The following is a 12960-nucleotide window of genomic DNA, read 5'->3' as shown; positions in this document are numbered from 1 at the left end:
CTCTTTCTTCCCTCTGGTGCACGGCGAGATTGCGGAGGGCACGTCGTGACGGGACCAGTGGGGTAGAGCCGCCGGCGAGGGCATCGGGAAGGAGAGGAGATTGGAGCGGAGGCGGCGGAGGAACAATCGGGCACGGGGACGACGGGGATGGGCGGCAAACTCGTCACGATAGCCTGCCGCCTCCAATGTCCTCGGTGCCGCCCGCCTCGCCCTGCCCACCACGCGCGCCATGCGTTCCCCGAGGAGGATTTGTCGCTCACCGCCTGCCTGAGTGGAGAAGGAGGAGGGAGAGAGAGAGAGAGGGGGGGAGGCCTCACCGCCGTCTCCAGGGAAGGGAGAATTAGCAGCGCCACCGCTTCCGCCTCAGCGCCGAACAGTGACCTCAATGGCGACGGTGAACCACTCGTCTCCTCTTCTCTTTGCTGCTCACCCGTGACCTCGAGCTGCCTCACCCGCCGACGGCGCTCACCCGCGACCCCGAGCTGCCTCGGCCTTGCCGCCGACCGCGCCTCCCTTGCCTCCGTGGTCACCGGCCTCCGCAGCCGCCCCACCGCGTTTCCCCTCTTCCCCGCCATGGCTGCCTTCTTGCGTAAGTCCGGTGTCGGCCGCTACTCCCCTAACCACAGGAGGACGAGGCCTGGTGAGCCTGATGGGCCAGCCACCGCCGGCACGCCTCATCCTCGGCCTCCGCCTCGAGGAGACTCGCAACCGCTAGTCCTCGACCGCGCTGCCTTCGCCTCCACGGTCGCCGGCTTCTGTAGCCGTCCCATCGCGTCGGGCCAACCACCGCCGGCGCGTGCTCCACTCATTCTCAGCGGTGAGCGAGCGATAGACGAGAGAGATAGAGAGGTGAGAGGGGATAGAGAGGAGAGACTATGACAGGTGGGCCCCACCATTTTTAAAATAAAAATTGTTGACTGGACTGCCACTTAGGACCAAAACCACTGCGATGTTGAGTTAGGGGGTGCTTTTGTCCAGTATTGAAAGTTTATGGTGAGCGATATCTGGTTTTCGAGTTCAGTGGGGTAATTCGATCGACCGCGATAGTTCGGGGAAGGGGGTAATTTGCACACTCTGCTATACTGGTCACACTAGCTCTTGTGTATGTTGAAATCATATATCCTTTCCTTTGCACAAGGATGATGGATCTGAAATTCTGGATTAACCCATGTGCGCTTGATTCACACTCTCTACTCTGCTAACGATGGATACAAAGCAACACGTAATGTCCTAGTGGAAATGAGGTTAAAACTTTAAATCCCAAACATTAACCTGGGACAAGTGGGGCCAAAGAACGACAAATGCCTGCATTTTTTTTCTAAAAAAAACAAAAGCTGGAGAGTAAAGGCCTTTTTTTTTTTCTTTTGGAAAGTATGAGATAATAAAAACTAGTATAACAGTATGGATTTGCATGGCTGCCATGGCAAATGCACTTCAGCAGTTCAGCTATCAAGCCAAGCAAAGCTAGATCGTTCTTAGTGCAATCAGATAATGAGTTACACAATATAATTAATACACTCCCCCTACCCCCTTCTAGCATGTCAGATTAAAGGCACAAATAACTACTCCCTCCGTCCCAGAATTTTGAGTTTTTGATTGTAATGTTAGACCACTCGTCTTATTCAATTTTTTTTTAAATATAAAAAACGAAAAGTTGTGCTTAAAATACTGTAGATAATAAAGTAAATCACAAATAAAATAAATAATAATTTCAAAAAAAAATGAATAAGACGAGTGGTCAAACGTTGCAAACAAAAACTTAAGGGAGTACTTATCAAGATTGAGCGCACAAAATGATATGCCAAAATGGTCCACAATGTGATTGAGAACCCGGATACTACTAGTGTTGTTATGGATTAGTAGCACTTATCAAGGCCTTTATATTGTTCAAATCAAATAGCTAGCTAGCTATATATGTGTACATGCATGCCTCCTGGTCATATATCTAGCTTTCAAATGGTAATAAGATGCCTCCTGTTGAATTAATTAATTAAGACTATAGTTGCATATAGAAAAAGCTTTGTGGACAAAAGAAAAGGGTGAGATTTTGAGTGGTTACATGGTTGGTGAGCACACGCCTTTCACTTCCATGTCATGTGGTGCTAATCTGGGCTTATCCCTGCCGTTATATGCCTTCATGGCCTAAAGCAATGGATCAAGCAAAGCTAGGACTACCAAATCTGCTACCTTAATACAACCACTCTAGCACATTTTTTCTTCTTTTCTGGAATCCTCTTGCACACGCAGAGCATGCAAGTTGATGATAAAGCTAAGGGGATTAGAATTTGTTAAAAGGACAATAGCTAAGCTCTGGGACGACCACAACAATGGACTTAATACATACCAACCTGAGCATTCTTGGATCTATCCAATTCTCGATCTATCTTGCATGTGTGCATTCTTATATTTCGGTGAATTATTATGCGCTTTACAACTCATCCTGTTGTAGAAATTCTGCACTTGCATATATGCAATCCCCTCTCCTCCCTCAAATATTGAAGAAAGACTATTCTTATCAGAAACTAGCATGCATGTGATCAGACGATGAATAATAGAACGAGATAATGCAGATTTTATTAAGTTAAAAAAATACATATATCCTCACAAAAAAAATACTTATATGTCCTCGATCTGCACTAACTAGGAATGCAGGAAAAATAAGAAAGGAAAAAAAACTGAAACAAATCTGAATAACTTGTGGCACCCAATACATATGGTTTCTAAAACATCACCTTCGATAAACTTGATACCGTACTTATCATTCGACGATGTAGTCCGAACTAAATAGAATATTACTCCAATTTTAAGTCGCGCCATTAAGTTTGGCACAAACCAATTTTAGTGCTACACATGTTCAATGTGTAAGCTATTCCATGATAGTATATATGTGAGCTATACAATGGGCAATTGGGTTTTGCTAGCAATTTCTAAGCTTGATCTGTGTGAGGGTGATGTGCGTAGAATATATATATGTCCCTTTATTCCGTGTTCTCCTAAAAGAATAAGCTATCTAATCAGAATAAAACGTTTGCAGTATGCCCGAGCAGAGTCCACTCTATAAATCAAATCTCTTATCAGAAACAAACTGTTGTGCTACATCCGAGTAGAGACATCCTCCTTAGATCAAATCCCAAGATTCACTAGATTGTGATGGAACGGTGTTGGGGGCAATCCTTACAATGGAATCGGACCCATAAACTGAAATTCCCCTCTCCACGATCTAGACACTTGTCTCTGGACCCAGCAGAGCGTATCTAGGACCATGTTAGTTGAGCATGCAAATCATTTTTGTGACCAAGAAAGTACATAGTGGTCTCTTATATGGTGTAGCCTGGTCTCTGGCTATGAAGAACCAGATGTTTCTAGATCAGTTTTATTCACTTTGAAGCTAGCCATGCATTGCATCCAGAATGATCATGGGCTATCCCAGTGACATGCTTAGCCACTCAAAAAGAACCATCAGTGATGATGCTCATGGCTCACCCTGTTCACTGCACAGAGTACTTCTACTGATCCCTGGCAGCCAGCTAGCTGCATGGCTACGATCTAGACAGCCGGTTGTTTACACTGGTTTTGTGAAAACCATGAGCCAATTTTGGGGCATAAATATTTATTTATTTCCAAAATCAGATGTGTCCTAGGTAAGAATGTTATGCTTTCTTCTATCATAAATATTTAACATTTAAAATAAAATTTGATTAAACCTTTAAAATTTTAATTATTATTCCCTCCGTCCTAAAATAAGCACCCATCTAGTTTAAAATATGAAGTAAAAGAGTCTTATTTTGAGACTGAGGGAGTAGTTTTGTATTAAAGCATGTTTATAAAGTATAATATATATCTTTTCAAGGCAACTCTGTTATATTATTTTCAATAGCTTAGATTCTCACGTCTGTAACGGTTATATGCGATGGGCCTAAGCGAGCCGTTACAAATCACTCATCTGTAACGGGCAATATTGAAACCATTAGGGATTAGCACTTATCTGTAACGGCTCCAGTTGAGAAGCAATTATAGACATCAGCCACCTCATATGTAAAGGGCCTCCAACCGTTAGTGATGATTGGCCACGTTTTAACCAATTGGTTGTAATTGCTGGTTGAACCCGTTATAGATGTAACACAGGTAGACGTGTCTGTGTTAGTGTCTTTTTTTTATTAAACTAAATATTTATGAAATTATTGGTGGTTATAAATTTTAAAGTTTAATCAAATATGAAAAATATTTATAATCAAAGGGGGTGCATTTACCTACCCAAATAATACATTAAAAATATTAGCGTACCAAATTTTGACCGCCCATATAGTTATCCGAATATAGCATATTAATTGTTTGCATAAAGCCTAAAGCATAATGACCATCTTTATAATTTTGTAATGACACTGTCAACTGCTACCATGCATCTCACTTTAACAATAAATTGCTTTTTAATGATTAGAGTATGATGGATGAAACACTACGTATACACACTTTGGTAATATAACATAATATATATCAAGTATTATAATATATTTTAGGGAAAAAAGAAGTTGTCAAAATTTGAAATTGAATAGTACCAATATCAGTTATACATAGTAACATAAATAGATCAGTGGGAGCAATTAAAAAAAACAATCGCCGTTCAGTACGAGTAGGCTCCCAACTTTGTCCAGACAGGCTGCATTCTTGTTGCTACCATATTGAAGCCCGGCAAGCCCAACATATTGAAGCCTAGCCGGGCTAAATCCCCCAGCAAAACCCTGATCATGTTTGATCCATAACTTCACTATTAGTGGACAGTGATGAGCAGCAGCAGACTTTGCCTTTTTCTTTCTTTACCAAACCGTTGGCTTCGTAGCCGATCACAGAGAAAGAAAAGCTGAAAGTTAGGACGCTGAATTATCCTCTTAACATGATCCAGAAGAAATTAAACCTGAAAATTCGTGGCCTTAGAAAAAGGATGGATGCTGGATTGATCTGAAGATCCTCCTCCATCCATAGCGCACGCCGAAATGTAATCAGAAAATTCAGATAAACAAATGCACGCCCGTTGCTGCAAGTCCACAAAAACCAGGAGGAACAGCACTAGCGTAGCGTAGTGGGGCGGCACCGTTTCCGTCTTTTCTTGCGTTGTTCTGCTCTGCAGCAATTTAACGATTCACGGATAATATACGGGCCACAATTTAACGACTCTCTCACTCTATCTCTCTCTGGTCATCGAAAACGTTGGGTCTTAAAAGAAAACAAACTGTCACATTGCAGAATGTAACTCTGGGTGATACAACCTACCCAAGGCCATTGACAAAAGCAACTTTTTATTACACATCTTTCCAGGTGAAAACAATATTTGAAATTATGTTATTTTCATATGGCAAAGTTGATACAGTACTTATTTTGTATGATTTCGGGTTAAGACATACTGATGCGATGAAAGAGAGAGATAAGACTTAAACTGATTATTCAACCAATACCAACGCTACGCCAGAGGCCAACTAATCGGATCAGGATCCTCTATAGTCGAAGTCACATGACTTTATCACTGAAATGTGGGCTTGATGATCATGACTTTATCACTGAAATGTAGGTCTGATGATCCCTGGGTCCACATGTCAGTGACAAAGACACCGTGTACGATAAAAGATTAACTAGTTTCTTACTAAATTTGATTTAGTATTGATTATAATATTTTTACTTATCTAAACGCTCTACATTTGCTTTACTAAGGTTTACATCTACACCCTCCGTCCTATAAAAAAACATGATCCTAGAGTTTAATTTTTTTCGGAGGGAAGGAGTAAAGGATATGGTCACCATTGCAACCACGAATGGTTACATTATGGATGGGATGGATTACAAACATTCGAAGCTCAAGCTGACATACATTACGCTGGTGAGCAAATTGGTTGTTCGTAGATATACTTTAACATTTAGGAGATGTCCGACTTGGCTAGTCATGTTTCTCTCTACATAATATATGGTTGGAAAGTTTATTAAGATTGTGGGCTTGTTTGGATTAAAATAAATCTTCACTACTACAGAATCGATTTTTCTGTACAAGACCCCCTCTAGGCTGAAGACGGGCCGAAACTGCGCCAACATGCAAAGTTGCTTCCCCAGGGTCGGTTCAAAGACTGCATGCGAAAATACATTATCTCAAGAGGCCGATTAAGAGGTCCGCCTACGAAAAGTTTGACCGTCCTTCTCTCTTCCTTTCCACATCTTCAAAATTTTATAAGTTCTCATCCTTATCTTCTCACCTCCTCTCTTCCTCATCCTTATCTCTCTCAACCCCCCCCCCCCTCTTCTCTCTCTCATTTCTCACCTCCTCTCTCCCTCGCCTCCCCCTCCCGAGCAGCTGACAGCGTGCTCAAGCTCGGCGACGGTGACTGTAGTCGATCCCTTCTCTCTCAACTCCTCTCCCACGAGGATTCGGCAGCTAACTCCCCTCTAGGCGGGATCCGCCGTCGGGTGGCGCCGCAATGGGTTCCGCTGTCGAGCATCCCCGTGACAGGCGGATCCACGCTGCCGCTGCTACCGGGGTGAGAAGGGGCAACGGTGGAGGTGGTGAAGGCATGGGGGCAGGGCGACGACGATGAGTATGAGCTGCGGGGCCTCTGTGGCAACGACGGTGACGAGCGATAGCAGACTATAGTGTTAATGTCACCTGTGGATGGGAGCTAGATAGGGTTTTAGCGATTTTTCTTTCCGAGGGTGGGCGACATAATTTACCGCCCGCAGAAGGCGGATTTTCGCGGACAGGTGCGCTGCCCTAGCAGGCGGCGACCCAACCACATGCGAAAATTGGTTTTGATTGTATGGGAAAATAATTTTTTTATAGTGCTTTGTCCTACCAAAAAAATTTGGCAACTTCAATAATGTTATATGGATGTTTTGTTTGCTATCAATTTTTACACATACTATACAAATTCTATACTATCAATCTAGTGGTACTAAAACATACCAACATTTTGGCACTAAATTTTGGTATGACAAAAAAACCGGCTCCAAACCAATTGGCCCTATTTTCAATTCAACAAAAAAGAGTATCATTTGGACTTCCCAACAAAAATAAAGCACTAGTTATGGATCACTGTATGTGAGCAACCACTTTGCCATCAAGAATGTTGTACCGGCCACCAAGGATCACTGTATTTGAGACTTGCCCACTACACGCTGCTGCTACTTACCCAACGGTGGTGGTGACCGGTGATCAGTTGCAGATGAGGCCGACCCTACCTCCTTGTCCAGTGGCTGGTGTGCCTGCCATTTCACATTTACTTCAGCATTCAGCATAGAGTAGTATAAATATACACCGGAAATTACGTATATAGTAGACACCCAAAAACTACCATCAAATTAAAAAATAGACGTATGAATACCTTTGCATCGAGAACTACCATCATTAGGGGTCAAAATTTTACTCATAATGACGTGGACGAATACGTCTATTTTTTTATGTAACTATAGCTTTCAGGTTTCCACTACATATGTGTCATGTGGTTTGCACTGTATATTTTTCCCGTGTAGCAGCAAGGATAGAAGTCATGGAACGCCAAGCCCAGCCAAGCAACCAGACTTACCCTACTACTGTCGGATTCTATTATGTTTCGAGCCTTTTAAAAATTATTTTGTAAATAGATTCTTAAAAGCACATATTTAAAATTAGACCTTTTTTCCCGACGCTAGTGATCCTGTTATCGAAGTCCAACATCTAAACGTCAATGATTTAGCTATCACATGGGGCTAGGGTGTCAACGCTAACGTTATTGGCGATATTGACACCAAGACATCTCGGTATCATTACCTTTGCACCGAGAAAAAACGTTGATTCCTAGAATAGTTAAAAAAAACTATTTTTAAGATAAATTTAGATAAACATTTGTCCAGATTAATTCTCATAAGTTAGTTTCTCATAGCACAGAGGGTGTAAGTTTTCTTAGAGCTCTATATATAAAATAAGTTTTTAACTAAAAGAATCAAAAGATGTAAACTACTAAAGCCATTCACATTGTGTCCCAGTCAAATGAGGAGCCTCAGACTGCCACATAGGCTAGGGTCACAGGTCCAAAATTTGTGGTTTTAGGTGTGGCTTTAAATTTATATTTCAGTCCCTACCACTTATTTGATTTAGTTTTCATACTTTTTTCATTTTGGGTAGAGGTTCAAAATTTATACCAAAGACCCTAGACTCCAAAACAAAATTATAAATTCCTCCCTCCCCCGTCTCTCTCCCCCCTTATCTCCTCTCGACCTCTCCTCCACTCACTCCCGACAACGAGCCAGCGACTTTGGCTCCCTCCCCTCCTTCACCGGCTGATGTCCTGACTCCTCCCCCTACCGGCGACCGAGGACTCCTCCCCTGACCTACGACCGGCGTCCATCCTACCTTGGCCGGCGCGCCGGCGTGGAGCTCGGAGAGACAGAGACTACGAGCGGGACGGCCGCTCAGCGGCATGGAGCGGGGTGGCACAGAATGGGACGGCACGGATCTAGTGGTAAGCATGGGAGGCGGAGGACTCGAGGAGGCCATCATCAAGCTGCTGTTGCGGACTGGCCAAGGTGGCTTGGAGCGGAGGATGACGACGAGGTTGACGGTACGGAACGGGAACGAGAACGAGGTTAGGACCTATAAATGATGCCGCCTCTTCCTTCACCGCCTCCTCTTCCACCGCTGCCGCCATCTTCCTTTCTCCCCAGGCCGCCGATGCCCACGCCATCGACGTCATCAGATCCGGCCACCGTTGCGTTGGGAGCGACGAAGCACAGGCCCACGCCCTCTCCCAACGTGTTATGCGCACCGTTCCTCGCCAGTTCCTCGCCTCGCTTTGACACATGCCTGCTAAAACTGACGAAGAACACATGCCCAAGTTTAGCGAGTCGGTGTAGAACGCCACGGTGATGCACGGCAAATGGCCTAAGGAGTAACGTCTACTGCTACTGGAGTGTGCAGCCAGACAGTGCCACAAGCCCAACTTGCCACCGGATTGATGATGATGCCTCACGGCTTTAAGTGTGCGCTCGTTCCCACGGGCAAACGTCCCCACCACCTCGTCTTTCACGTGCACGCTTCCCAAGCTGTTAAACGGTGTGTTTTTTATAAAAAAAATTATATATAAAAGTTACTTAAAAAATTCATATTGATCCATTTTAAAAAAAAATAGCTAATACTTAATTAATCATGTGCTAATGGCCTGCTCTCGATCGGGCCCTTAGATCAGGTGAAAATATGATGAGATAGTTGTACTACACTCTACAAGAATCGCTAGTGACGGACAGCGCGCGTGCCACATTGCCAGTTACCACATGCCAAAGCAACCAACCAAAGCACCACAGTTAATTGTAGGAGTATCAGTGTATCACTCACTAGTCAGAGAAACGCCTGGTCGTGGTCGTCGTCGGCTTTCACCTGTGGCCGCCTTGGCGGCTCTCCTTTCCATTCCATTTTTACCTGATCTCTCTCTCTTTCTGCGTACTGAGCCCCTGTGACACTGGCAGGTGGGCCCACCTCCTGCGTGGTGGTGGGTCCCACCAACACACGCATTCAATGCCACCCTCATCCAGAGGGCGACGTGGGTGGGGCCAATGAGGCCCATCCTTTTTGTAGACGAGAGGAGAGAGAGAGAGAGAGAGTACGAGAGTCGTCGCTGGCGCGGACGCTGAGGCTACGCGGTTTCCCGCCACCCATGTGCATTATGACACCCACAACAGTTATATATAAACTCTCTACAACATATCCATGTCAGCATATTTTTCTAATTGAAAGATATTAAGGCAATACATGAGAGAGTTATAGATACCCATGTAGACATATTATTGAGGTGGTTTACTATTAATCTAGTCTATTGCTGAGATGTACATATTTTATAGATAGCACTTTACTTTACATTGCGGGTGCTGTACCTACTGCTACGAATCTCTCGATATTTTTTGGCGGGGAATTCCTCCACTCTCGCGCCTCTGTTTCCAACTCCGCCCGGAACATTCAAATCAAAAAAAAAAAAGAAGAAATCGATGCACCGAGCCTGCCTGTCACGGTATCGTCGTTGCCCGTCACGGATATCATACTATACCTTGCAAGATTCGATTCCTTGTAGTACACACAGTAAAACGCAACGGCACGTTCGCGTGAGATCAACGGTGTCCTGTCATTGAAACCGAGGCTAAAGAACGCGATTCCGTGTAGTACATCCTGACGGGAGCGATGCGAAATCCAAATCAGGCGATGAAAAAAGAAAAAAAAAGCATTACGGCGTAGCATCTCGTCGGCGACGTGCTCCGTCGTTGCCGCTGCCCCCGCTGAGAGCCTCACTCTGACCGGTCCACGGGTAGCGTCGCTTTCGGATTAACATGGTAGAAAATTAAGCGGAAAATATTGAAGAACATCTTCGCCCGAAGCTTCGCGCCGTTGAGATGAGATCTGCATCCGCTAGCCGAAATCCAGTGACGTTGATGCAGAGACAGTCAGACAGACGAGTTTGTTCGTCTTCTCCTTTCTGGAAAGCGAAGTGTTTCTCTGCCCCCACACACAAGCAACTCAACAGGCAGATCTTCGCAAGTTGGAAGGTGAAATCAGAAAAAGATTACACACAACAATTTTAACAACGACGCTAAATAATAATAATAGTAGTAGTAGAGGTAATTCACATTACAAGTTCTTATAACACGCTAATAATATTACAAGACATAATAATAATAATAATGCTACTACTACTGTTTACAACCTGTAAGATCAGCAGTAGAAGGTAATAACAGACTTTAGAAGAGCAATGGACGCCACGGCCGGAGTAACCGACCAGTGACCGGCCACCGGAGACGCACGCCGGACACAAAAACGCCGGCTGCCGGTAGCATCGGCGTCTCCGGTTGAGGAAGAACACCAACCAACCCTAGCATCTACAGAGGAAACAAGTCCGGAGAGAGATCGATCTACGTACACAAACGAACCAAACCAAAAGGATTAGGGACTATAAAACTGCTAATCCATGCCCGTCCGTGCGGTGCAGAATGTCTAAAATCCCATCTGCACGGCGGCGGCGGCGGCGACGATTAGGCTAACGACGGCGTGAGTACTAGCCAAGAAGTGGTGGTGGTGTTAATTGGCGGCGAGGAGGGAGTCCCAGTCGATCTCGTAGGACGGGTACTTGGTGAGGGCGAAGGCGGCGGCCTCGTCCCACGGCGCCTCGCTGAAGTCGAGCTGCTGCATCTCCGGCACGGTCGCCGGCGTCTCGGCCGTGGTGGCGGCGGAGGACGGCGACAGGGAGGGCGACGAGTCGGCGGACTCCAGGCAGGACGACGCGTCGTCGGAGGACGGCGACGAGCAGTTGCTGGTGGGCGCGGAGGATGTTGCGGCGGCGGAGGCGGAGACAGAGGACTTCTTGGCGTTCTTGGCGGCGGCGATGTTCTGGCAGAGCGTCTGGAGCTTGGCGTCGACGGAGGCGTGGAGCGGGCCGCGGGAGGCGGCGTTGTCGGGGAAGTTGAGCCGCGCCGCGTCGCCGCGGAGGCGGTACGCCGCCTGGTCGTAGGCAAGCGCCGCCTCCTCGGCTGTGTCGAAGGTGCCGAGCCAGAGCCGCGTGCGGTTCCGCGGGAGGCGGATCTCCGCCACCCACTTCCCCCAGTGCCGCTGCCGCACGCCGCGGTACAGCTTCTGCGGCCGCGGCGGCGTCGCCGCCGCCCCCGCCGCCGAAGCCGACGACGACGACGCCTTCATCGGCTGCGCGCGCGGGCCGAGCGGGCCGGCCTGCGCCGCCTGCCGCTGGAGGTGGAGGCGGGCCTGGATGTAGTGCATCTGGGCCGGGCTGAGCTCTGGCTGCTGGGCCAGCCCGCCACCGTACGCGAACGCGTGCGGGAAGGAGAATGGCGAGGTGGGACTAAACTGGGAACAAACCGGAGGCGAGCCGGAGGCATCTCGGATAAAAGGCTCGAGTGCTCTCATCAGCTCCTCCCCTGACAGATCTATAGCTGCAGCCATCTACTCACTCTTTTTTTTGGGATTTTTTTTTCTGATACTAAAACAGTAGTAACAAAGATTTGCCTGGTTCCGAATCCAAAATCAAGAACAGGCAGGAAGGAGGGAGAAATCGACAGCCACAGTAAAAAAACAGATGGCTTTTTGGTGGTAGATCTAGCAAGTGAGGTGTGGAAAAAGAACCCCTCTTGGCTACCAACCTAACACTAGAACACAAAGAAGATGAAAGAAAAACAGCAGATCTGGGAGCCCTGGATCTAAAAGGCCCTGGGTCTCTCGCTCTCTGCAAGCAACCTAACCAAGAAACCGTAGAAGAACAGGTGGGGGAGCCAGAGGAGGAAGAAGAAGAAGAGGGTTTCGAGAAAACTTTACCTTGAAGACGCTCGAAGTCGCTCAGATCTAAAGCTTTTCTTACCTCGCTCGAGCTCACGGTGGCTGTGGGTGTTCGTGGGCTTGGAGATGGTGGCGGCGGCGGTGGGAGGATGGCTGTGGATCTGGGTGTGTGTGTGGGCGAAAGTGGGAATGGTGGGCGGGGAGGTGTGAGGGACGCCATTGGAGCTCTTTTATAGCAAAGCTCTCCAGCTCCAAAGACCATTACCGGTTAATCCCCTCCCTTAATTAGTAATTTCCCTCGTCTTATCGCCCCGGATTAGAGCGGTAATTGCTCAAAATAATCCGTGATTAGTGGTTTCCTTCGATGTTACTCCTCCTCCCGCTAATCGCTTTCTCGCGATGACAGCAGCAGCGGAGCCTGCATGGTCTCACTGCCGAGTGGGCCCCACGCGGTGACGCATAATTGCGGCAACGCAGCGTGGAGGCCGTGACACTGGGCGCTGCTTCCACTGGATCCGGTGCGGCGTGGCGGCAGGACGGGTGGAGCCGTGCGGCTCCACCCCGCGCGCGCCACGTGTTGAGGAGGTCGACACGTGTCGGCGGCGTCCACCGGTGCTTCCGGTTAGCGGGTGACGTGGCAGGGTGCGAGGTGGGGACTATACCTGTGTTTGGTGTTCGATGCG

At 47.0% G+C, this 12960-nt stretch overlaps 1 protein-coding gene across 1 annotated transcript; it reads right to left on the bottom strand.

Moving 5' to 3' along the window:
• Positions 1–10572: 10572 nt before the first annotated feature.
• Positions 10573–12479, bottom strand: LOC4346884 (ethylene-responsive transcription factor RAP2-13). The gene has a single exon (XM_015756652.3). It carries the CDS (start codon positions 11945–11947, stop codon positions 11072–11074), a length of 876 nt encoding a protein of 291 aa, XP_015612138.1. The 5' UTR covers positions 11948–12479; the 3' UTR covers positions 10573–11071.
• Positions 12480–12960: the final 481 nt, after the last annotated feature.

Source organism: Oryza sativa, chromosome 9 (assembly GCF_034140825.1).
Source record: "Oryza sativa Japonica Group chromosome 9, ASM3414082v1".
Classification (NCBI taxonomy): domain Eukaryota; kingdom Viridiplantae; phylum Streptophyta; class Magnoliopsida; order Poales; family Poaceae; genus Oryza; species Oryza sativa.
The sequence above is the reverse complement of the archived record's forward strand: the minus strand, read 5'-3'. Positions and strand labels throughout refer to the sequence as shown.